Here is a 27364-nt window from a genome sequence, read left to right as displayed (position 1 = left end):
TGGCTTGTATGTCTAACCTACCGTATTTTTCGCCCTATAGGATGCACCGGCATATAATGTGCAAAATCTAGAAAAAAAAGATTCTGAACCCAATAGTGATCTTCAACCTGCGGACCTCCAGATGTTGCAAAACTACAACTCCCAGCATGCCCGGACAGCCGTTGGCTGTCCGGGCATGCTGGGAGTTGTAGTTTTGCAACATCTGGAGGTCCGCAGGTTAAAGACCACTGGTATAGGAGGTAGTACTCACGTGTCCCCGCCACTCCGGACCGTCACCGCTGCCCTGGATGTCGCTCCATCACTGTCGCCGCGTCCCTCTGGTGTCCCCGACTCTCCGGACGTCTTCTTCCCCGGGATCCACGCTCTCCATCGCCGTCATCACGACGCTACGCATGCCGCTCCCATTGGATGACGGGACGGCGTGCGCGACAAAGTGATGACGACGAAAGAGAGCGCCAGCCATGCAGGGAATCCCGGCACGGAGCAGACACTGAGGAGGCAGGTAAGGTCCATCCCTGTGTCCTGTAAGCTGTTCGGGACGCCGCGATTTCACTGCGGCGGTCCCGAACAGCGCGACTGAGCAGCCGGGTTAGTGTCACTTTCCCTTCAGACGCGGCGGTCCGCTTTGATCGCCGTGTCTGAAGGGTTAACACAGGGCACCACCGCGATCGGTGATGTCCTGTATTAGCCGCGGGTCCCGGCCGTTGATGGCTGCAGGGACCACCACGATAGGTGTGTGTATTTGCCGTATAAGACGCACCAACTTTTTCCCCCCAGTTTTGGGGAAGAAAAAGTGCGTCTTATACGGCAAAAAATGCGGTAATGATAACTATTGTGTATACCTGTTTGTGTGACAGGACCAAACACTATTGTATGAACATTTTTGTCCTTTGTATCATTTGCTTTTCCCATGTGATGTGTATGTATGTTTTTGCCATTGTAACCTATAAAGCCTTACACTTTCTGCTAGAACATAGTATTGTCTAGCAGTGTATCTCCTTTCAATATTTCTTTTGATAGCCATTTATAAAATAAACTACAGCACATCGTTCATCAATATTTACATTAAAAGGATATTAAACCAATGTAGAACCATCAATGAGCGAATAGTGGAGTTTGCGCAGAGAAGAATTTTCCCGTATGATGTCTGGAATATGGGGTTTTCCATTTGTCAGCACAGGTAGTGAAGGCTTAATGTGTTTCCTTTTCTTTATTATTAAATCTTTTTTTGTAGTTTCATAGTATCGGAGGATAACAGGTTTGCAGAATCCTTTTTCATTTAACAAAGATAACTCTTTGTTTCTGTAAAATGATGATGATAATAAAAATAATAATCTTAACATAAGAACTTAAAACTTTAAATCAACTGGTGCCAGAAAGGTATACAAATTTGTAAATTACTTCTATTTAAAAATCTTAACTCTTCCAGTACTTCTCAGCTGCTGTATGCTCCAGAGGAAGTTGAGTTGTTCTTTTCAGACTGACCAGAGTGCTTTCTGCTGTCACTCTCTGTCAGACACTATGCAAAGCAAGAGCAAATCATTATAGCAAACCTTTCTTGCTCTGAACAGTTAGAGGTAGCAGTCGGGAGCACCATGTCTGACTGGGGAGACTATACAACTTCTTCCAGGGCGTACAACAGCTGATATGGCTTGGGCTACAGGGCAAATAACAAAGAAGCATACTTACCTGTCCAATTCAGTTAACCCATGTGTGGTGGCCCAGTATGGGAGTTTTTACCCCGTACCCTTGCTACCCTGTCAGGCAGCCTCCCTGCAGTGTCCCCTGCCGCCCCGCGCCCCCCCCCCCCCTGCATCTGTTCTGCTGTAATTGTATATTATACCCTATGTTATGTGTTTAAGAATGTTGTATCTTTAGGAAAGGTTAACATGTTATCACCAGTTGTCATGTGAGTAGTCATGTGATTGTAATCCAGGAGGTATCAGTGACCAGGTGACTTAAGGGTGACCAATGGGACCTCACCAGAGTCTCCCCCATAAAAGCCCTGGGAGGAGTCTCTTCTCTTTCTTAGTTCCTGAGTCTTTGCTGAGGTGCAGTCAAGCCTAAGAGTGTGTGGAGTCATAGGAGGCGTCAAGTCAAGTCTGCAGCCGCAAGTATACAAGTAAGGCCCCTTTCACACTATAAAAACACTTCCGTTATGAACGCCCGTTAGGAAATCGGCAGTTATACGGCCGGTACAAAATTACTAACAGCCGTTAGAAAATCCCAATATAGTCTATGGGATTTTTCTAATAGCTGTTTTAACCCGTTATCGCCCGTTATTAATAACGGCCGTTATTTTGTGACGGACGATAGTAAGGGAAAAATAGTGCATGCACTATTTCTTCCGTTCATTCGGGTCCCGTGCAAGAGTTAATGGGGGGGTCCCAGCGGTCAGACCACCTGCCATCTAAAACATATCCCCTACCTTTGGATAGGGTATACGTTTTTCTGCATGATATATCTCCTTTAAAGGATAAGTCTCATGCTAGAAAACAAAACTTCCGCCCGAAGTGGGGGCCGCCACTCCCCCTCCATAAAGCTTTATGGGAGAGCTGAAGGTTGCTCAACGGCTCTCCCATAGAACTATATGGAGGGGGTGTGGCAGGCTCTGCTTCGGGCGGGGTCGTGACGCGCTCCTGTGCTAAAGCACAGGGGCTCCGTACAGGAGATCACGGGGGGTCCCAGCGCTAGTACTCCCCACAATCTAAAACTTATCCTTTGGATAGGGGATACATTTTCCAGCATGAGACTTATCCTTTAATGATGAATGCATTGGGAGCTCTTAGCTGACCATCTGCACTTATATCTTCAATAGGTATTCTCCAACCACAGTGGTATCTTTCTAATGGACAATGCTCCATGTCATCTGGTTCAGATGACTAAGGAGTGGCTTGAGAAGCATGACAATACATTCTCCACATTGTAGTGGCCCCCAAACTCATTAGACTGTAAGCACATAGAACATGTTTGGAATATGTTGAAAGCTGTGAGTTCTGCCCCTAATCCTCAAGAAAAAGTGCACAACATGATGGAGCTTCTGCATGAAGGACTCACCATCATTTGGAATCTGTTCCCCCTGAAGCCTGCAAGATGTGATCATTCACAAGAGGTGAACCAACCCATTATTGAGTAGATGTTCCTAATGCAGTAATCTTTCAGTGTAGTAACCACATGATTTACTATATGGTGGTCCTTACATTTGGATCTGTGCAATTTGCAGTCTCTCCAAAGCCCAGGAAATCAACCCTTTCCACTCCATATCCTCAGATTTGGATTCATTTGTTTGTGAAATCCATCCTGACCAAAGACACAAAGAATAAAAAAAAAAGAAGGTTAATATGCTGGAGTAGCTGTTACTACAAGAGATACAGACATTTACATTAAACTACATTGTACTCAGCTGGTAAATAGACTGAAGCAGGGAAAAGACGTCATGATTATTTTCTCATTTTGGATAAAGTACTGCAAAACATTTTGTTTAAATGCATGAGCAATAGAGTCCATTGTATATGTTATAAATGGTTCATGGTCATGATGTGTTTTTAAAGAGGCCAGAACAGTTGGCGCAGACGGGCATCCTGAGCGTGAGACAAACTTTCTGAAGATCATTTACTCTAATAGGTCATTCTGGTGCATGTTATGGCCAACTCTAGATAAAGGAGCAGCAATAAACAGTATACAGTCATGGCCGTAAATGTTGGCACCCCTGAAATTTTTCTAGAAAATGAACTATTTGTCACAGAAAAGGATTGCAGTAACACATGTTTTGCTATACACATGTTTATTCCCTTTGTGTGTATTGGAACTAAACCAAAAAATTAGGGGGAAAAAGTAAATTGGACATAATGTCAAACCAAACTCCAAAAATGGGCTGGGCAAAATTATTGGCACCCTTAACTTAATATTTGGTTGCACACCCTTTGGAAAAAATAACTGAAATCAGTCGCTCCCTATAACCATCAATAAGCTCCTTACACCTCTCAGCTATCTTGGTCTCATCTGTCCACAAGACGTTTTCCCAGAAGGATTTTGGCTTACTCAATTTCATTTTGGCAAAATGTGATCTTGCTTTTTTATGTCTCTGTGTCAGCAGTGGGGTCCTCCTGGGTCTCCTGCCATAGCGTTTCATTTCATTTAAATGTCGACGGATAGTTTGCGCTGACACTGATGCTCCCTGAGCCTGCAGGACAGCTTTGAATATCTTTGGAATTGTTAGAGGCTGCTTATCCACCATCCGGACTATCCTGCGTTGACACCTTTCATCAGTTTTTCTCTTCTGTCCACACACAGGGAGATTAGCTACAGTGTCAGGGTTTGCAAACTCCTTGATAATGTTAAGCAATGTGGACAAAGGCAAATCTAGATATCTGGAGATGGACTTGTAACCTTTAGATTGTTGATATTTTATTCACAATTTTGGTTCTCAAGTCCTCGGACAGATCTCTTCTCCTCTTTCTGTTGTCTATGCTTAGTGTGGCACACACAATGCAAAGACTAAGTGAACTTCTCTCCTTTTTATCAGCTTTCAGGTGTGATTTTTCTATTGCCCACACCTGTTACTTGCCCCAGGTGAGTTTAAAGGAGCATCACATCACAATTTTGAAAGGGTGCCAATAATTTTGTCCAGACCATTTTTGGAGTTTGGTGTGACATTATGACCAATTTGCTTTTTTTCCCCTCCCTTTTTTGGTTTAGTTCCAATACACACAAAGGGAATAAACATGTTTAAAGCAAAACGTGTTACTGCAATCCTTTTCTGTGAGAAATACTTTATTTTCTTGAAAAATTTCAGGGGTGCCAAAATTTACGGCCATAACTGTACATTTTGCTTTTGGATGCTATGATCGATGGACAAAGTTTGATTGATGGACAAAATAACAGAAGAGAAATAGAGAATTGGAAAATAACCTTCCATACAAAAAAACCTACTGTTTATATTCTTATCATTATTATTATTACAATTATTTATATTAGCATCATAATCAAAATCCATATGGGATTAAAGTGTACCTTTGTCTTCACATACTCTAGATGACATTGAGAAACTGATGGTTACTGATAAATGGGCAGCAATGTTTGGAGGGGCTAGACAAAGAGGAAAATAAATATTTTACTTGTAGGCAAAAAATACATGTAAAACTGTATAACAACAAAACAACATATTTAATATAAAACATCCCCTTAAAATTAAAAGACCTATACATATACAGTAGGCAGACTTGCTGCTCAGTACTTAAAAAACTGGATGATAAACATGTTGCGAGTTCACAATCAAATCTGCCTGTGTGAACAAGCCCTTATGGTACATTCACATGTGCATATTTTGCTACTGATTTTCCTATCCATTGACTTCAATTGGTAGAAAAATCAGCAGCAGAAAATCTGCAGCAAAATATGCCTGTGTGAATGTACCATAGGGCTAACTTCACACTGCAGAATATTTATATTCCAGGCGTACACTCTGCAAATAGCTGGCACTGGCAGGACATATAGGTGCTAGTGCCATCTCCATAGACAGCAATGCATCTCCAAGCAAATTCTGCTGAAAGAATTGACATGTCAATTCTTTCAGCAGAGGCCCGAGTCAGGATACCCGTGGTGGCCATTACGTAGTATGCTCAGTAAGGGTATGTTCACACTACAGAGTGTGCACGGAATCTCCGTTCGCTGAATTCAGCGAGCAGAGATTCAGACTGGCAGCCGGCGGCGGCGGAAGGACCGCGAGGCACTGCGCCGTTACCATTGACAGCTATGCAGTGTTCGTAGACTACGCGCAAAGAATGAACATGTTCTTTCTTTGCGCGGAACAATTTCAGCGGCGGGTCCGCAGTGTGAACGGGTCTGTTGGAGACCCATTCACACTAATGTTAAGTTCACACTGCGGAATTCCGTAGTGTGAACATACCCTAAGGCAGAATCCCATTGAAATACCAAGCAGAAAAATTCTGTTGCTACAATTGGGTAGCAACATCCTCTGCAGAGAAGCTGCAGCAAAATACACACATGTGAATGTTTCATGAGGGTATGCTCACAATTAGGTATTGAAGAGGAATTTACTCTAGTAATTCTGCTTGCTTATTCGGCTCCTATTTAATCTAAAATAAAAGTTCCATTGACTTTAATGGACTTTCCACTGCCCTGTTCAAACTGAAGAATTTCTGCTAGCAGAATTCTGTTCCACCTGAGAAATTAACATGTTCATTCTTCAGGCGGTATCTGTGGCTAAAAGACCATTGAAGTTTTTTTTACTAATGAAATGAATTCCGCACGAATTCTGCGGAAGGTACAAAATGGCAAAAAAATAGATTTTCCTGACCGAAATTATTCCTCTTCAATTCATCTTCAATTCCTCAGTGTGAACATACCCTAAGGCCGTGTTCACATGGTGGAATGTCTGTACGGAATGCGCCACCTCCATAGACAGTTATGAATTCCGTGCGGAATCATCACAAAGAATGAAGGTCTTCATTCTTCGTGCGGACATGGAAAAAGGAATTTCCATGCTGGAAGCATCTGGCATGGAAATTTCAACATTACATTCCAAGCGAAAGTATTTCTGTCGTGTGATCGCGGCCTAAGGGTGTATTCACACAACAGAATGCAGATTCTGCATCAAATTAAAGCCCAATAGACTTTAATGGGATTCCGCACTCCGAGCAGCCACACAGGGGCCTGCGAGTGACTGCGGGCATGCGCAGTGTACTCAGACATCGCGGCTGCTCTGCGATGTCTGAGTAAACTGCGAGTGCACTCAGTGACTCACAGGCCCCTGTTTGGCTGCTGGGAGTGTCGGATTGCCACTGCGAGCAGGCCAGGTAGGGGGTGAGGCGGAGTAACAGCTGGAGGCACACTATGGGTTGGGTCACCGGCGGATTTACAGCATAAAATACGCTGCGGATCCCTTACGTGTGACCCTACCGTAGGGGTACTTTCACATGTACATATGTTTTGCTGCAGATCTGCTGCAGATTTGCTGTAGTAGATTTTGCTACCCATTGAAGTCAATCATATCTGCAACAAAAATACGTAGGTGTGAACGTACCCTAAGGGTACATTCACACAGGTGAAATTTGCAGCATATTTCCCACTGAAAAGGGGGTGGTCTCCACGAGCTGTCCGCAGCATATTTTTGGCAGCGGAATCTCCGCTGTTGAAAATCCACCGCAGACCCTATTAACTTCAGTGCTTCAGTGGGGTCTGTGGCGGATTTTCCGCAGTCTACATATAATCTTTTTATGCCCAATAATTCCAAAGGGTAGCCAACCTTTTACTTAGTTTTACCTGTAGCATTACTCATGTCTAACCCTGCAGATGATAACTCCCAGCAGTTGAACCCCCAAGATTAACCAGCATTCTCAAAAAGGTTTGTTGAAACCAGACAACTCTTGACCATGCTGATCTCTAACAAAAAGAAACAACTAGTATTGATAGGTGAACCTACATTTGCTTCCCTTGGGCTTAGCCTGGCTATGGTCTTGAACTGCTTTTTCCTTGCTGCCCTCCATTAGGGTAGTATTGGCTTTATTTTTATTATTCTTGGCATTGTCTACATTCTCTGGATTGGCAGGTACTTTGTAGTCATTCTCTTCTGCAGCCATTTGTGCACTTGTGTCTGTGGTCTTCTTAGAAGTCTGCGATTGACACTGCTTTTTGGGGTATATTGCTCCTTCAATAAGCTCCTGCCAACTGTAGTTTAGCACATTCACCAAACCTTGAGGAAAAACAATCTCATATTGTGAGAAGAAATGCAATAGCTTTCCAAGTTCATAAAGCAAGGTTGGAGCAACATATTTATAGTCTTCAAATGGGTTCATCAATTGATCTTCATCATTGATGCCCTGACTGAGCTTCCGGTTGTGGATGTCACCACCACCCTTCACAAAGCTAGATGTGCCGATCTCTGGGAGCACTCCATACTTCTCTTTATGCAGCTTGTCTTCCTTAGGTGAGGTCACTTGTTTCTTTTCAGCTTGGGCAGAAACCCCTTTTTTACTTTTATTCAGACTGGTATAAAACACAGAGTATTTTACAGTTAGGTTTTTGAATAAAAATATTTTATAAATATTAATGTAAATATGATCCTACAATATAATATACTACAATACAAAAAAAATTGTTATAAAACAATATTTCAATTAAAATGATAAGTACTACAAAAATAAATACCTGTGATGTGTGCACAGAGCAGCACTAGGTAGCTATGAGAACAATTAAAAGGTAAGAATTATAAACCTACCTGTTAATAAAGCTTGCAAGACGTGGATTAATATTCATGTACTTCATATCTGAGGGTAATTCTTCTGGCACCTTCTTAGTTCTTTTTACTGTGCTGGTTCTCAACTAAAATATAAGTCAAACAATGAAAAAAATGCTCATGTATCACTTATATAAATAAAAAAAAGATCCCCTCCTGACCCCATGAATTTAGATTTTTGGCTTACCGTATATACTCGAGTATAAACCGACCCGAGTATAAGCCGAGGCCCCTAATTTCACCCCAAAATCCCAGGAAAAGTTATTGACTCGAGTATAAGCCTAGGGTGGGAAATACATCATCCCCCCCTGTCATCATCCAGACCCCCGTCATTAACGTCCTCATCATTATCACCCTGTCATCATCCAGACCCTCATCATCATCACCTGTCATCATCCCCTTGTCATCATCCCCACCCCCTTCATCATCCCCTTGTCATCATCCCACACCCCCCCCTTCATCATGCCCTTGTCATCATCCCCTTGTCATCATCCCCACCCCCCTTCATCATCCCCTTGTCATCATCCCACACCCCCCCTTCATCATCCTCTTGTCATCATCCGCCCTTAGTGGTCTTCAACCTGCGGACCTCCAGAGGTTTCAAAACTACAACTCCCAGCAAGCCCTTGCTGGGAGTTGTAGTTTTGAAACCTCTGGAGGTCCGCAGGTTGCAGACCACTGCGGCCTTCGACATCATCCAGCCCCCTCTCACTCCCTTTAGTTCTGTACAGTACTCGCCTCCGCTCGGCGCTGGTCCGATGCTGCAGGACTGTCCGGTGGGGAGGTCGTCCGGTGGGATAGTGGTTCCGGGCTGCTATCTTCACCGGGGGCGCCTCTTCTCCGCGCTTCGGGCCCAGAATAGAGGCGTTGCCTTGACGATGACGCAGAAGGACGTTGGTAATGAACGTACCTCTGCGTCGTCGTCAAGGCAACGTGACTATTCTGGGGCCAGGCCCGAAGCGCTTAGAAGAGGCCTCCCCGGTGAAGATAGCAGCCCGGAACCACTATCTCACCGGACGACCTCCTCACCGGACAGTCCTGCAGCACCGGACCAGCGCCGAGCGGAGGCGAGTACTGCACAGAACTAAAGGGGGTGAGAGGGGGCTGGATGATGTCGAAGGCCGCAGTGGTCTTCAACCTGCGGACCTCCAGAAGTTTCAAAACTACAACTCCCAGCAAGCCCGGACAGCCGATGGCTGCCCGGGCTTGCTGGGAGTTGTAGTTTTGAAACCTCTGGCGGTCCGCAGGTTGAAGACCACTGCAGGTGGAGAGTTCACTCGAGTATAAGCCGAGGGGGGTGTTTTCAGCACGAAAAATCGTGCTCAAAAACTCGGCTTATACTCGAGTATATACGGTATGTTTTCTTCCACTTCAACTTCTAAGATCCATAATGTTTTTATTTTTTGTTGTATTAGGGTTTATTTATTGTGGGAAAAGTTTTTTCTTACAGGTACCTTCACTTTACTCTGTAACATATCACAAAGCCAGAAAAAAAATTGAAAAACTCCACAGATCTCAATCCATTGGTGGTCAATCCTCAAAAAGTGGGTGGACAAACAAAAACACAGAAATTGTGGTAAGCTACAGGCAGTGATTAGGCAAGAATGGGTTGATATCGGTCAGGATTTAGGGTGACGTCACATGTGGCAGATGATTGTAGAAATGTTCCCATTCAGATAAACGGAATAGTTTTTAGAGATGCAGAAATTTCTGAAGCTAATCTTCCATGTGTAAATGCAGCCCTTACTCAGTAAGTCAGCAGCTGCTGTATTCATTTCCTGCCTGTTCCTCTGCATTTGGCATGCTATAAACACTCCTCATTCTTCCTACAATAGGTCATTTTATAATTTTTTCAAAAGTGTGTGTAGCTTTACCCTGCTATTTTTCAGTGAACATATTAATTCATTTCCGGATACATCTTTATGTGGTTTGAAGCTCTAGTCATCTAATACAGATTGCCTAATTCCCATACATATAGAAAGAGTCAAAGCAGTTTGATCTTCCCCTTATAAAGCAGACCTATATGGCATTTTAGAGGAAGAACAAAACCTCTGTAGAGGAAGATTGGGGCAGTTGCAATTGCACATAGCAACCAATCAGATTGCTTCTTTCATTTTTCAAAGCCCTGTGCCACTCTTCGACTACAGAGGTTTTGAAAAATCTCCCCAATAGACTCCATGGAGCTGTAAGGAAAATGCCTGGTTTACCCCTGCTTACCCAGGCAAAATTAGAGAATTAGAACCCATTCACACTATGGATATTACGTATGGATTTCATTTTTCAATGCCAATTTCGAAGCATTGCAAATGGTATGGATCCACTTTGGAAATTCATCAAACATTGCTCATGGGACAGAAAGTTTCACCCAAGTCCTACGACCAAAATATTTAGTGAAACTTGTCGGAGACTAACTGTTGCACAATTTCGTTACAGTTGCATATTGGCTGCAGCACAAAAATCACTGACAGGTTGCCGTCACATGCAAATTATAGTGTGGTCAATGATGGCAAAGATGTTTGCGGCTTGTGACTTGCTACCAAAAATCCATCAAGGAGTTTGTGACTGTTCTGCTAGTCACACTAGGTTGCAATTGCAACCGTCACACCATTGACTAACATTGCATGCAACATCGCAGTGTAGCCCTAGCCTTACATTTTATGGGCTTCTATGTAAGACATGAACTTTTCAAGTTTACCAAAGCAGGAGCAGCTCTTAATGGCTGAGATTCCATTCTGGCACATAGAAGGCATCACAAATGGGGTATCCTCCTTAATGATATCCACATGCCCTTTATCATTTAAAGTTTACCTGTCGTCAACAAAATGTTTTTATATAATGTAGATAATACAATTATATGTAGATTTGTAATATACATTGGTTAAAAAATGTGTATATTTATGGGTGAAAAAGTGCTGTCCCTGCAGCTATTGTCTGTGAGGAGTCCAAATAAAAGGAAGTGGGGACACGACAAGCAGGGCTCTGTGCAGGCTCCTGGCTTGCCAATCATCCTCATGTGTGAGCCCATAGCATGTCACAGAGCCTAAGTGTACAGAGCCCTGCTTGTCCTCAGTGTACAGAGCCCTGCTTGTCCTCAGTGTACAGAGCCCTGCCTGTCCTCAGTGCACAGAGCCCTGCTTGTCCTCAGTGTACAGAGCCCTGCTTGTCCTCAGTGTACAGAGCCCTGCCTGTCCTCAGTGCACAGAGCCCTGCTTGTCCTCAGTGTACAGAGCCCTGCTTGTCCTCATTGTACAGAGCCCTGCTTGTCCTCGGTGTACAGAGCCCTGCTTGTCCTCGGTGTACAGAGCCCTGCTTGTCCTCAGTGTACAGAGCCCCGCTTGTCCTCAGTGCACAGAGCCCCGCTTGTCCACAGTGCGCAGAGCCCTGCTTGTCCTCAGTGCACAGAGCCCTGCTTGTCCTCAGTATACAGAGCCCCGCTTGTCCTCACTGCACAGAGCCCTGCTTGTCCTCACTGCACAGAGCCCTGCTTGTCCTCAGTGCACATAGCCCTGCTTGTCCTCAGTGTACAGAGCCCTGCTTGTCCACCCTCACTTGCTGTTTTTGGACTTCTCATAGAGACAAACAGTCAATAGCTGCAGGGACAAAAATATACATATTTTATAACCAAATGTATATTACAAATATAAATATAATGGTATTATCTACATTATATAAAAAGTTTTTGTTGATGACAGGTACACTTTAAAAGCATACGCCAGTTTGTGGGTTACATAGTACTGTGACAGTGTCGGTGCATGTACATACCCTCGAAAATTAAAATGGCTTTTTTTAATCAGTTTTGCCCAACAAAATTTTTTATTTTGTTTCACCATAGATTTTGTGGTTAAAGGAATAATGTCATTACAAAGTTTAATAGGTTGGGCAAAAAGTACAAGTCCTATGGGTCTGTTGGTGAAAAATTAAAAGCATTATGGCTTTAGGAAGGTGAGGAGAAAAAAAAATGAACATGAAAATAAAAAATAAAAAATGATGTCCTCAAGGGGTTAATAACAATTCCTTAAACTGATACTTCTTGCATATCAGACTATACTTGACTTTAAGGATACAGTATAATATTTGTATTAATATTAAACCACAAAAAAAAGCATGTTCTGTGAACGAGAGCACAAAGAAAATCAGGTTTGCATGCTTTCAGAGTTTACAATCCAGTGGTGTAAAATAAAAGGAGACTTTCACATTTGTTGGTACAGAAAAGAGAATATAAAAGCTTAAACAAGCCATTTCTGGTATACAGTTAGTGAAGAAACAAATCTTTGATATTTCTAAATGTGTATGTTCTTACGGGATACAATAATCGCTCTAAATCCTTGCATCTGCCGACATTGCTAACAAAGCCAGATACATTCCAACAATTTCTGAGCAAAGAGGTTTGTGCTGGATCTATAAGAGCAATTGCCCTGATTTGCATTCATAGACCCTGTTACAATGTATAAATTATCTGTACACAAATGTATTACACATATATAATGTTACTCAGGGGTCAAGTCCTGGGAAAAAAAGTGTGGGAACTCACCCAAGATTTCCATTTAAATGGGTACTCCGCCCCTAGACATCTTATCCCGTATCCAAAGGATAGGGGATAAGATGTCTGATTGCGGTGGTCCCGGCACTGGGGACCCCCGCATTCTTCCTGCTGCACCCGGCATTCGTTTAGAGCATTGGGTGCAGTGCCAGAGGCTCGTGATGTCATGGCCACAGCCCCTCAATGCAAGTCTATAGGTGGGGGCATGACGGCCGTCACGCCCACTCCCATAGACTTGCATTGAGGGGGCATGGCCGTGACATCACAAGCTTCGGCCCCCCTTCATCAGTCATTCGGCACGGAGCAAAGTTCACTCCATGCACCGGATGTCTGGGGTGCCGCAGCCAAGATTGCTGGGGTCCCCAGTGGCGGGACCCCCGGGATAAGATGTCTAGGGGCGGAGTACCCCTAGGGCTGGTCCTGCAGGACTCCTGCTAATGGGAACTGCATTCCTGCTGAGGAAAAAGTGCAGGAACTCCGTTCCCATGAGTTCCTGCAGGACTTGAGCCCTGATGTTACTATAGGATCTTCTACTCTTTCCATCACTTAGGGAAAGATTCAGTTTGCTACAATAGTCATGCACCTTAAAGGGGTACTCTGGTGGAAAACTTTTTTTTCTTTATCAACTGGTGCCAGAAAGTTAAACAGATTTGTAAATTACTTGTATTAAAAAATCTTTATCCTTCCAGTACTTATTAGCGGCTGTATATTATAGCGAAAGTTCTTTTGTTTTTGGATTTCTTTATTTTTTTTCTGTCCACAGTGTTCTCAGTGCTGTGTCAGCAGACAGCATTGCGAATAGAAAAAAAAAAAGAAATCCAAAAAGAAATCCAAAAACTTTCTCTGTAGTATACAGCAGCTAATAAGTACTGGAAGGATAACAATTTTTTAATAAAAGTAATTTACAAATCTATTTCTGGCACCAGTTGATAAAAAAAAAACATGTTTTCCATCGGAGTACCCCTTTAAGGATCTATTCACACATACAATATTCTGCACAGATTTGATGCGCAGGATTTGAAGCTGTATTCACTCATTCAGTTTATGCTGAAATGTGTGCAGAAAATCCTGCACATCAAATCTGCACAGAATACTGTACGTGTGAATAGACCATAACACCTCTGCTATGACATAGTGCCACACCACCAAACATATGGTTTCCTCTGAATACTTTTACAAAGTTCAAAGGGGTACTCCGGTGGAAAACTTTTTTTATTTTATTTTTTAAATCAACTGGGGCCAGAAAGTTAAACAAATTTGTAAATTACTTCTATTAAAAAATCTTAATCCATCCAGTACTAATTAGCTGCTGAATACTACAGAGGAAATTATTTTCTTTTTGGAACACAGAGCTCTCTGCTGACATCTCTGTCCTTTTTAAGAACTGTCCAGAGTAGGAGAAAATCACCATAGCAAACATGTCAGAGATGACAGAGATGTCAGCAGAGAGCACTGTGTTCGTGATGTCAGCAAATAGCTCTGTGTTCCAAAAAGAAAATAATTTTCTCTCTATTATTCAGCAGCTAATAAGTACTGGAAGGATTAAGATTTTTTTATAGAAATAATTTACAAATCTGTTTAACTTTCTGGCACCAGTTGATTAAAAAAAAAAAAAAAAGTTTTCCACCGGAGTACCCCTATAAGCATTTTTACAATGAATAAGAACAAGAGGAGCTTATGTTGTGCGGTCTGCCTTTTTCATCTGTAACAATTCCAGTCCTTTTCTTTCTTTTAATTATTTTTTAATTCTCTAATATTGATTATTGGACTGCACTTATGTTCGGTTGTTACCCATGATACAATTCTCTTTTATAGTAACTATTGTTCTGTTTTGAACAAATTATGTTGACTTCCCTTCCAATATCTCATTAAATTTATGCTTCATAAAAACTTTTTGAATGATAAAAGAACAAAGGCTAGTAAGGTGAACATGAGTCGTACCTGGTCGTAGAAATACAGAGGTCCTGTTTTTAGCATCATGGATTTCATCAACTCTATGGCACGCTGGAAAACATGTCAAACATATCATTTTTAAATACATGATCCCTAGTTAATATATATTATATCTATATATATATATATATATATATATATATATATTAAAATGTGGTTGAAACGTGACGTTGAGTTGTTTGTTTCTCCACTAAGGGAAAGCAGAGTAGATCAAGATAATGGTGCAAATATTCTCTTGAGGCCGGGTCTCCACTGAGTAATTTTTCGCAAAAACGCTGTTAAAAACGCCCATTTTGCCGCATGGCGTTTTTTTTGCGAAAAAAACGCTGCGGCCAGATGTTAGCTGTAAGTCTATAGGAAACTGCAGAAACCCTTATCCACTTGGCGTTTTTGAGTTTGGCGTTTTTTTTAATCCTTTTGGCGTTTTTTAGTGATTTTGGTCAAAAACGCTGGATTTCAAAAACGTCTGCTTGCTGAGGGTCTGGCGTTTTTTTTCTCGCAAAAACGTTGCGTTTTTCCCCCATAGAAGTCTATGTGGGTTTTAACTTTGGCGTTTTTGCAGGCGGTTTTTAATCTTTTTTGGACTTTAGCGATCCAAAAAAGTGAGGGAGATACCTTTTTTATTTAAATTTCATAGGGTAACATAAAAAAAAATTATAAAAAATATACATTAGTGTTAGAAAAAATTGTATCTAACGAAATGTATATTTTTTTTATAAAGAAATTTTATTTAATTTTGAAACAGTAAGCAATTTATGTGGGCGGGCAGGGCACTAAAATGTATCCGACAATTATAAAAAATATAGTGTATGTGAGTGTCTTTAACTTTTTTATTCATTTTTAGGTAGTACTACCACTCCCAGCATGGACCACACTGTTCCATGATAGGAGTAGTAGTACTTTGACTCACTGTCAGATTGCCCCGGCTGTCACATTTGTCAGCCTTGGCGATCCTCCAGTATACTGTATAGGCTGGCCGCTCTCCTCTGGTCCCCTGTACTGCCGTATATTTACTAATATTCATATTTCCCGCTGAGAGGTGATTGGCCAGAGGGTTCTAGACAATCACAAATGTCTGGGAAATATGAATATTAGGACATATACGGCAGGGACCTTAGAAGAGCGTCCGGCCGGATCTATACTTTAAACGGGATGATCGCAGCTGATGTCTAGAGTGACATCAGCTGTGATCATTTCTACTACTACCCCCAACATGGAGCACACAATGCTCCATGATGGGAGTTGTAGTACCTGCATTAATAGATCGCAACAAGCGTCACCTCTGACACCTGTTGCGATCTGTAAAAGTACTACAGCTCCCATCATGGAGCACAGTGTGCTCCATGTTGGGAGGAGTAGTAGAAATGATCACAGCTGATGTCACTCTAGACATCAGCTGCGATCATCCTGTATAAAGTATAGATGCAGCCGGCCGGCCGCTCTTCTAAGGTCCCTGCCGTATATGTCCTAATATTCATATTTCCCAGACATTTGTGATTGGCTAGAACCCTCTGGCCAATCACATCTCAGCGGGAAATATGAATATTAGTAAATATACGGCAGTACAGGGGACCAGAGAAGAGCAGCCAGCCGATACAGTATACAGGAGGATCGCCGTGGCTGACAAATGTGAGAGCCGGGCGATCTGACAGTGAGTCAAAGTACTACTACTCCTATCATGGAACAGTGTGTTCCATGATGGGAGTAGTAGTACTACCTAAAAAATGTAAAAAAAATAAAGGTTAAAAAGTTAAAAAAAACACATACACTTTATTAAATACATTATTAAAAACATACTTTTTTTTTTTACATCCTTACAGCATCCTTTTTTTTTTCTTTGGTACCCAACAAAGGGTACCAAAAAAACGCCAAAGTGCAAAAAAAAGCTATTTCCACATAAAGCCTCAAACGCAAGATAAAACGCTAGAAAAAAAGCCAAGAACGCAGGGAAGTTTTTCTGGAGTTTTTTCTGGCGTTTTTTTGGACAAAAAAAAACCACTGTAAAAAACTCAGTGGAGACCCAGCCTGATGCTTGCAGTGTGGCAGGACACAATAGCCCTGATTTACTAAAAGTGGAGTGTAGTGGTGGGTTTTTTCTTGGTGACTGGGGTCTACATGAATGCCAGGACGCAAGGTTTGCCACTAGAACATTGTCTAGCATGATGTTTTTTAAACAGTGTGTCTCTAGCTGTTCCAAAACTACAACTTCCAGCATGCCTGTACAGCCATGGTGGAAGTTGTAGGTTTGCAACAGCTGGAGGCACACTCTTTGGAAAACACTGGTCTAGCACATCACACCGCCTTCACTTGCCTTCTTCTCAGAGTGCATCTTGGTGTCAACTCTTTCCCAGGTAAGTGACACTCTTGCAACCATCTGCCTACATAATGTAAAGGAAAACATTACTATTGAGACCAGGGCTGCTTCTTCCATTGCTTCATGGTTCGGTTCTGATGCACACGTGAACCTTGTATCTTGTAAACACTTTTGATGATGGACAGGGGTCAGCAATGGCACTCTGCAGCTACCCAGCCCTATATGGAGCAAGCTGCGTTAGGCCGGGTTTACATGGCTGAAAATGTGTGGAATGTCCTCATGGAGAACATGGGCAGACATTCCAGACATATAAATGATCCGGCAGGAACTAGAACCGCTCAGAAATGCATTGTCTCAAAGACAGCAATACATTTCCGAGCGGGATCCGCAAAAAGAATAGACAAGTCTATTTTTGCAGACGCCGGAATCAAGAAATTCCGCTGTGTGACTGGGCTTTAAATCCAGACGGAAAAAAAAAAAAACACAGCGTGGCTGTTTAGGCATTTTTGTCGTTGTTTTTACTAAGATGAAAACTTAGCCTAAGGCCCCTTTCATATGAAGCACAATAAAATCTCTCCAAAAGACCATAGCCCAGATTTATCAAACTGTGTGAGAGAAAAAGTGGAGAGATGTTCCAATATCAACCAATCACAGCTCAGCTTTCACTTTACCTGAGCTCGTTATCTGAGCTGCGATTGGTTGCTGTGGGAAAATCTCTTTATTTTTTGTCTCACACGGTTTGATAAATCTGGGCCCATCTCTTTGCAAAAATCACCTCCATTTCCAGACCAGATTTCCAATGACTAATTTTACAATCCACTGCTTATTATGGATTCTATGAGAAATCCACTCTTGTTGTGCAATTTTGGATAGTCATATTATTTTGATCAGTACTTGGTCAGTATTTTGATCAGAACTTCAAACGCCAGAACCTGCAGTCGAACTAACACAGAAAAAACTAAAATAGAAAGACTTGCATATTTTTCTCTGTTTTGGACCCACTTCTGGTTTTGGGAAAAATACAGACCAAATACTGACCAAAATACTACATCTGGTCCAAGCTTTAGGCTAAGTTTCTACTTGCTTTTTTTGTTTTTGTTTAGTTTTTTGTGCTTTTTTTCTAAAAAAAAAAAAAAATGATAAAACGGCACCCATGGCGTTTTTTCATTGAAAAAACGCTGTGGACAGATGTTAGCTGTAAATCAATGAAAAATTGCAAAAAACATTTTTCCATTTTGCGCTTTTCAGGTTTTTTTTTAAATCCTTTTGGTGTTTTTTTTTACTCTTTTTTGGTGTTTTTCAGCTCCTTAGCCTTTCCCCTGAAATCGTGGCGTTTTTCTCCCATAGGAGTCTATGGGAGTAAAAAAAACGCCAAGAAAAACGACATGTGGGTTTTAACTTTGGCGTTTTTGCAGGCGTTTTTTATTCCTTTTATACCTTTTTTTTTAATAAAATTTTGTAGGGTACCATTAAAAAAAAATCATCAAAAAAAAATACAGTAGTGATGGAAAAAATTGTATTTTACGAAATGCTTCTTTTTTAATACGAAAATTTTAAGGATTAATTTATGTGTGCGGGCAGGGCACTAAAAATGTAGCCGACAATAATAAAAATGTAGTGTGTGTGTTTTTTTTCACTTTTTTTTCCTTTATTTTGTAATTTTTTTTAGGTAGTACTGCTACTCCCAGCATGGAACACACTGTTCCATGATGGGAGTAGTAGTTCCTGTACTAATTGACACATTGCCCTGGGTGTCATTTCTAACCTGCGATTCTGCGATCCTTCTGTATAATGTATAGATCCGGGCGGCCGGCTGCTCTTCTATTGTCCCCTGCAGATGTATAGATGCGGGCGGCCGGCTGCTCTTCTATTGTCCCCTGCACTGCCATATATATACACCTATTCATATTTCCCACAGAGAGCAGTGATTGGCCAGATGGTTCCAGCCAATCACAACTCTGTGGGAAATATGAATATGTGTGTATATACAAATACATCAGTGCAGGGGACCATAGAAGAGCGGACGGCCACATCTAAACATTATACAGGGGGATCACAGAGAATGTCAGGAGTGACACCCGCTGTGATCTTTCCTTAACTGCAGGTACTACGACTCCCAACATGGAGCACACTCTGCTTCATGCTGGGAGCTGTAGTACCTGCATTAATAAACAGATCGCAACAGGTGTCAGAAGTGACACTCTGCTCCATGTTGGGAGTAGTAGTACCTGCAGTTAAGGACAGATCACAGCAGGTGTCACTCCTGACACCCACTGCGATCGTCCTTCATCCTTCAACCTTGAGATGCGGAGCGGCTTTCTCCTGCGCTCGCATCTCTGCTCTGTAGTCCGACCGGCCACTCACTCATTCATATTTTCCTCTGAGAGCGGTGTTTGGCTGCCACCATCTGGCCAATCACCACTCTGGGCAGAAAATATGAATGAGTGATGTAAATTTCTATTCACATCACTGGCCGCCCCGGAGTATAGTGCAGAGATGCGAGCGCTGTATAGAGCCACTCCGCATCTCTGCTATATTATGGACAATCGCATCGGGTGTAAGGAGTGACACCCGGGGCGATCTGTTTATTAGTACAGGAACGACTACTCCCATCATGGGACAGTCTGTTCCATGCTGGGAGTAGTAGTACTGCATAAATTTTTTTTTTTTAAGAAAAAATTGTGAAAAACACACACACACTACATTTTTATTATTGTTGGCTACATTTTTTGTGCCCTGCCCGCCCACATAAATTGATCCCTGTTTAAAAATTAATTAAAATTTCGTTATAAAAAAATATAACTTTTGTTAAATACATTTTTTTCCATCACTACTGTATCCTTTTATTTTATTTATTTATTTTTTTTTTGTACCAAACAAATTTTGAAAGGGGCCAAAAATGCTATTTCCACTCAAAGGCAATAAACGCCAGAAAAAACTAAAGAGAAAAATGCCAAACATAGAAGAATGGTTTGTGTTTTTCTCTGGCGTTTTTTTGGGACACAAAAAAACCAAGTGGAAACTTAGCCTTATACTTTTAAGATTGTGAGAATAAATGAAGTAAACTCCAGCTCGGTTCAGGAATATGTGGCTTTATTCACATCAACGAGGCAACAGGTACAGGGAGGAAGTGACGCGTTTCAGCCAGGTGCTGGCCTTAGTCTTACGACGAAGGCCAGCACCTGGCCGAAACGCGTCACTTCCTCCCTGTACCTGTTGCCTCGTTGATGTGAATAAAGCCACATATTCCTGAACCGAGCTGGAGTTTACTTCATTTATTCTCATTGCTCTGGGTGAGGTCCACACCTTCACCCTGCTCGGGATCCAGACCAGGGATAGAGCCGGAATACTTCTATTTTCATATTTTAAGATTGTGCTAAACAAGTACTGTAGTAAAGATAGTATGAAATCTCCATGAAATTATAAAGCAATCTATGAACTGAGATCTACAGCTTATCCACAGATGTAGCTGTAAACATACTGGGGGACATCTACTGAGCAATTTGCTCCTGTGGAAATTAGGTGTTTAGTCTGGTGTATCATGCTTGTGAGATTTATTATGCGCCTTTCTCTTGTGTACTTGTCATTTGTGCCATTTATGCCAGTAGCCGCCTGAAGTCTATGAAGTGGGTGGGGTTTTATAGGCGCAGGCTTATTTGCATGATTTATCATTTGAGTTTTTTTTTTTTTGCACATAAATGCACACATCCTACTCTACCATCAGGCATTGCATCTAACTACGCTGTGTTAACTTTTTAAGTAAACAGGCTGCTACGCCGAGCGCTCTGGGTCCCTGCTCCTCTCTGCAGCGCCCCGGTCAGACCCGCTGACCGGGAGCGCTGCACTGACACTGCCGGCGGGGATGCGAATCGCATAGCGGGACGCGCCCACTCGCGAATCGCATCCCAAGCTACTCACCTGTCGAGGTCCCCGGCTGTCACATCCTGGCGCGCGCGGTAGCTCTCTAAGATTTAAAGGGCCAGTGCACCACTGATTGGTGACTGGCCCAATCACTGTAAGTAGCTTCCACCTGCTCCACGCCTATTTAACCTCACTTCCCCTTCCCAGTATGGCCGGATCTTGTTGCCTTGTGCCAGTGAAAGCGTTTTGTGTATGTCCCAAGCATGTGTTCTTGACCTTCTGCTGTTGCCCCTGACTATGACCCTTGCTGCCTGCCCTGACCTTCTGCTACGTCCGACCTTGCTCTTGCCTTGTCCCTTGTACCATGCCTATCTCAGCAGTCAGAGAGGTTGAGCCGTTGCCGGTGGATACGACCTGGTTGCTACCGCCGCAGCAAGACCATCCCGCTTTGCGGCGGGCTCTGGTGAATACCAGTAACCCCTTAGACTCCATTCCCCTGGTACGGCCCACGTCATCACCCCACTGACACAGAGGATCCACCTCCAGTATCCTCACAGTACCCGGATTCTGACACAGGCCACTTTTACAATACAATTTCTAATTTGCACAAATGTATTACCAGGCGGTAGACTAAGGCTATGTTCACACGATGGAATGTTACATGGAAAATTTCTGTGACATTCCACCGACAGCAGGGCACTGACAGAACATGCCGACGCTCGGACTGCTCAAAAATGCGCCGTCTCATAGACGGCAATGCATTTCTGTGTGGACTCTGCCATAAGAATAGACATGACTATTCTTTCTGTAGAAGCCAGAATCTGATGTTTCTGGTATGGAATTTCTGCTATCAGCCAAACCAAATTGCACAAACACTGCAAGTCTGCGCAACAAAAAAACAAAACGTGAATAATAAATTTCCCTCTGATATTCATAGTAGACAGCTCAAGGTTCTACAGACTGCAGTGTGACTCAATGTAAATACATTCTGTAATACAGTGGTCCCTCAACATACGATGGTAATCTGTTCCAAACGGACCATCGTTTTTGAAACCATCGCATGTTGAGGGATCCGTGCAACGTAAAGTATAGGATAGTGGTCTACAACCTGCGGACCTCCAGATGTTGCAAAACCACAACACCCAGCATGCCCGGACAGCCAACGGCTGTCCGGGCATGCTGGGAGTTGTAGTTTTGCAACATCTGGAGGTCCGCAGGTTGAAGACCACTGTTAGAGGAAGTTGTACTCACCTGTCCCCGCCACTCCGGACCGTCACCGCTCGTCACCACTGCCCCGGATGTCGCCGTCCATCGCTGTCGCCACGTCCCCGACGCTCCGGCAAGGCCTCTGCTTCCCCGACATCATCGCTCTCCGTCGCCGCCATCACGTCGTTACACACGCTGCTCCTATTGGATGACGTCGATGGAGACCGCCAACGATGCAGGGGATCCTGAAGAGGACGGTCCGGAGCCCCGAGGACAGGTAACTGATCGTCAGCGGAGCACACAGGGCACCGTAAACGGCTATCCGGCGGCAGCTGAAGCAGTCTGCGCTGCCGGATAGCAGTTTATGCGATGGCCCCCGACATACAAAAGCATCGTATGTTGATGCTGCCTCTGAGAGGCCATCGCATGTTGAAATTATCGTATGTCGGGGCCATCGTAAGTCGAGGGGTCACTGTACATGATTTAAAATATAAAAATACATATGATTATTATTAATTTTTTTTTAGATTGACCTAACAGAATAAATGCAAACACCCTTATCCCTACATACACAACTGCTGGTAAGCAAACAGCTCCACACAGCTTCTTGCAGTTCTTCTTTTCTATATTATAGTAAAGATAACAAATACTTTATACAAAAATATATGACTTACATTGAGATGAGAACCTTGTTAGAGAGTGCAGGGTATTCACAATAAAGTAATGTGTGTAGTCGCAGGAAAGCATTTGCTCTGTCACACTGTGCATTGCCTTGTAGAGTTTGAAGGCTGGTTGCCTGGTTACATAGGCTTTCACCCTGGCTCTGGCTGGGTATTGAGTTTCTACATTACAGACTGGCTTTTCTTGCTGCTATCAAGAGCCTGTCCCAGATCGTGAGGACTTTTCTCTTGGAAATGTTTTGCATTCAGTCGTACTGAAAAGGCTAGTTAAAGGGGTACTCCGGTGGAAAACCTTTTTTTTTTTTTTAATCAACTGTTGCCAGAAAGTTAAACAGATTTGTAAATTACTTCTATAAAAAAAATCTTAATCCTTCCAGTACTTATTAGCTACTGAATACCACAGAGGAAATTCTATTTCTTTTTGGAACACAGTGCTCTCTGCTGACATCTCTGTCCATTTTAGGAACTGACCAGAGCAGCGTATGTTTTCTATGGGGATTTTCATAACACCAGAGCAAAAGAAATACTGTATAGAGTGCACACCACGACAGCATAAATATAATGTAATCAATAATCTTTATTACTTACAAAATACAGTAAAAATACACACAGAGGGCTAAAACCAATTAAAAAGCTTAACAAAGCATGATCCAACATGGGAGAAGGGCCATGAACCCCCCCCCCCTCGCCAATGTCCTGTCCCTGTAATGTGCACACTCAATGTGGCTGCTGATACACAATAGCAAATGTAGAGCTGACACGCTAAACAACTCTGAAAAATTACAAGCAGATGCAATATAACTACTAAATAACAAAGATGAGCAAAGTGCAAACAGAGAACATAATATCACCAAATGTCGACAGCCACAGACAGAGGATCCATAGCAATGTGTGTGTTACGCCGAGCGCTCCGGGTCCCCGCTCCTCCCCGGAGCGCTCGCAACATCTTCGCTACGGCAGCGCCCCGGTCAGATCCACTGACCGGGTGCGCTGCGATACCGCCTCCAGCCGGGATGCGATTCGCGATGCGGGTGGCGCCCGCTCGCGATGCGCACCCCGGCTTCCGTACCTGACTCGCTCCCCCTCGTTCCTGTCCCGGCGCGCGCGGCCCCGCTCCCTAGGGCGCGCGCGCGCCGGGTCTCTGCGATTTAAAGGGCCACTGCGCCACTGATTGGCGCAGTGGTTCCAATTAGTGTTTTCACCTGTGCACTCCCTATGTATACCTCACTTCCCCTGCACTCCCTCGCCGGATCTTGTTGCCATTGTGCCAGTGAAAGCGTTCCTTGTGTGTTCCTAGTCTGTGTTCCAGACCTCCTGCCGTTGCCCCTGACTACGATCCTTGCTGCCTGCCCCGACCTTCTGCTACGTCCGACCTTGCTTCTGTCTACTCCCTTGTACCGCGCCTATCGTCAGCAGCCAGAGAGGTTGAGCCGTTGCTAGTGGATACGACCTGGTCACTACCGCCGCAGCAAGACCATCCCGCTTTGCGGCGGGCTCTGGTGAACACCAGTAGTGACTTAGAACCGGTCCACTAGCACGGTCCACGCCAATCCCTCTCTGGCACAGAGGATCCACCTCCTGCCAGCCGGCATCGTGACAGTAGATCCGGCCATGGATCCCGCTGAAGTACCTCTGCCAGTTGTCGCTGACCTCACCACGGTGGTCGCCCAGCAGTCGCAACAAGGCCACCAGCTGTCTCAACTGACCGTGATGCTACAGCAGCTACTACCACAGCTTCAGCAATCATCTCCTCCGCCAGCTCCTGCACCTCCTCCGCAGCGAGTGGCCGCTTCAGGCCTACGACTATCCTTGCCGGATAAATTTGATGGGGACTCTAAGTTTTGCCGTGGCTTTCTTTCACAATGTTCCCTGCACTTGGAGATGATGTCGGACCAGTTTCCTACTGAAAGGTCTAAGGTGGCTTTCGTAGTCAGCCTTCTGTCTGGAAAAGCTCTGTCATGGGCCACACCGCTCTGGGACCGCAATGACCCCGTCACTGCCTCTGTACACTCCTTCTTCTCGGAAATTCGTAGTGTCTTTGAGGAACCTGCCCGAGCCTCTTCTGCTGAGACTGCCCTGCTGAACCTGGTCCAGGGTAATTCTTCCGTTGGCGAGTACGCCATACAATTCCGTACTCTTGCTTCTGAACTATCCTGGAATAATGAGGCCCTCTGCGCGACCTTTAAAAAAGGCCTATCCAGCAACATTAAAGATGTTCTGGCCGCACGAGAAATTCCTGCTAATCTACATGAACTCATTCATCTTGCCACTCGCATTGACATGCGTTTTTCCGAAAGGCGTCAGGAGCTCCGCCAGGATATGGACTTTGTTCGCACGAGGCGTTTTTTCTCCCCGTCTCCTCTCTCCTCTGGTCCTCTGCAATCCGTTCCTGTGCCTCCCGCCGTGGAGGCTATGCAAGTTGACCGGTCTCGCCTGACACCTCAAGAGAGGACACGACGCCACATGGAGAATCTCTGCCTGTACTGTGCCGGTACCGAACACTTCCTGAAGGATTGTCCTATCCGTCCTCCCCGCCTGGAAAGACGCACGCAGACTCCGCACAAAAGTGAGACAGTCCTTGATGTCAACTCTGCTTCTCCACGTCTTACTGTGCCTGTGCGGATATCTGCATCTACCTTCTCCTTCTCTACTATGGCCTTCTTGGATTCCGGATCTGCAGGAAACTTTATTTTGGCCTCTCTCATCAACAGGTTCAACATCCCGGTAACCAGTCTCGCCAGACCCCTCTACATCAATTGTGTTAACAATGAAAGATTGGACTGTACCATACGTTACCGCACGGAGCCTCTTCTAATGTGCATCGGACCTCATCAAGAAAAAATTGAGTTCTTGGTCCTCCCCAATTGCACTTCCGAAATTCTCCTTGGACTACCGTGGCTCCAACGCCATTCCCCAACCCTGGATTGGTCCACAGGGGAGATCAAGAGCTGGGGTACCTCTTGTTTCAAGGACTGCCTTAAACCGGTTCCCAGTACTCCCTGCCGTGACCCTGTGGTTCCCCCTGTAACCGGTCTCCCTAAGGCCTATATGGACTTTGCTGATGTGTTTTGCAAAAAACAAGCTGAGACTCTACCTCCTCACAGGCCTTATGACTGTCCTATTGACCTCCTCCCGGGCACTACTCCACCCCGGGGCAGAATTTATCCTCTGTCCGCCCCAGAGACTCTTGCTATGTCTGAGTACATCCAGGAAAATTTAAAAAAGGGGTTTATCCGCAAATCCTCCTCTCCTGCCGGAGCTGGATTTTTCTTTGTGTCCAAGAAAGATGGCTCCCTACGTCCTTGCATTGACTACCGCGGTCTTAATAAAATCACGGTAAAGAACCGCTACCCTCTACCTCTTATCTCTGAACTCTTTGATCGCCTCCAAGGTGCCCTCATCTTTACCAAACTGGACTTAAGAGGTGCTTATAATCTCATCCGCATCAGGGAGGGGGATGAATGGAAAACGGCATTTAACACTAGAGATGGACACTTTGAGTATCTGGTCATGCCCTTTGGCCTGTGCAACGCCCCTGCCGTCTTCCAAGACTTTGTTAATGAAATTTTTCGTGATCTCTTATATTCCTGTGTTGTTGTGTATCTGGACGATATTCTGATTTTTTCTGCCAACCTAGAAGAACACCGCCAGTATGTCCGCATGGTTCTTCAGAGACTTCGTGACAATCAACTTTATGCCAAAATGGAGAAATGTCTGTTTGAATGTCAATCTCTTCCTTTCCTAGGATACTTGGTCTCTGGCCAGGGACTACAAATGGATCCAGACAAACTCTCTGCCGTCTTAGATTGGCCACGCCCCTCCGGACTCCGTGCTATCCAACGTTTTTTGGGGTTCGCCAATTATTACAGACAATTTATTCCACATTTTTCCACCATTGTGGCTCCTATCGTGGCTTTAACCAAAAAGAATGCCAATCCTAAGTCATGGCCTCCTCAAGCGGAAGACGCCTTTAAACGGCTCAAGTCTGCCTTTTCTTCTGCTCCCGTGCTCTCCAGACCTGACCCATCTAAACCCTTCCTATTGGAGGTTGATGCCTCCTCAGTAGGAGCTGGAGCGGTTCTTCTACAAAAAAATTCTTCCGGGCATGCTGTTACCTGTGGTTTTTTTTCTAGGACCTTCTCTCCGGCGGAGAGGAACTACTCCATCGGGGATCGAGAGCTACTGGCCATTAAATTAGCACTTGAGGAATGGAGGCATCTGCTGGAGGGATCAAAATTTCCAGTTATTATTTACACCGATCACAAGAATCTCTCCTATCTCCAGTCTGCCCAACGGCTGAATCCTCGCCAGGCCAGGTGGTCTCTGTTCTTTGCCCGGTTTAATTTTGAAATTCACTTTCGCCCTGCCGATAAGAACATTAGGGCCGATGCTCTCTCTCGTTCCTCGGATGCCTCGGAAGTAGAGCTCTCTCTGCAACACATCATTCCTCCTGACTGCCTGATCTCCACGTCTCCAGCCTCCATCAGGCAAACTCCTCCAGGGAAGACCTTCGTCTCTCCACGCCAACGCCTCGGAATCCTCAAATGGGGTCA

The 27364-nt window shown here is 44.0% G+C and overlaps 1 protein-coding gene across 1 annotated transcript in view; it reads right to left on the bottom strand.

The window, feature by feature from the left end:
- Positions 1 to 21024, bottom strand: part of C4H3orf20 (chromosome 4 C3orf20 homolog) — a 48116-nt gene extending 27092 nt beyond the window's left edge. Inside the window, exons 1-8 of the mRNA XM_056574311.1 lie at positions 20983 to 21024; positions 17062 to 17128; positions 14739 to 14801; positions 8240 to 8343; positions 7445 to 8007; positions 5014 to 5088; positions 3201 to 3300; positions 1078 to 1302 (exon numbers count right to left, since the gene is read on the bottom strand). Of these exons, the coding sequence (XP_056430286.1) occupies positions 1078 to 1302; positions 3201 to 3300; positions 5014 to 5088; positions 7445 to 8007; positions 8240 to 8343; positions 14739 to 14801; positions 17062 to 17124 (1193 nt within the window). The 5' untranslated portion in view covers positions 17125 to 17128; positions 20983 to 21024. The remainder of the gene's footprint in view (positions 1 to 1077; positions 1303 to 3200; positions 3301 to 5013; positions 5089 to 7444; positions 8008 to 8239; positions 8344 to 14738; positions 14802 to 17061; positions 17129 to 20982) is intronic.
- Positions 21025 to 27364: the final 6340 nt, after the last annotated feature.

Source organism: Hyla sarda, chromosome 4, assembly GCF_029499605.1.
Source record: "Hyla sarda isolate aHylSar1 chromosome 4, aHylSar1.hap1, whole genome shotgun sequence".
Classification (NCBI taxonomy): Eukaryota; Metazoa; Chordata; class Amphibia; order Anura; family Hylidae; genus Hyla; species Hyla sarda.
Note: the sequence above shows the minus strand (reverse complement) of the source record. Positions and strands in the feature narration are given on the sequence as shown.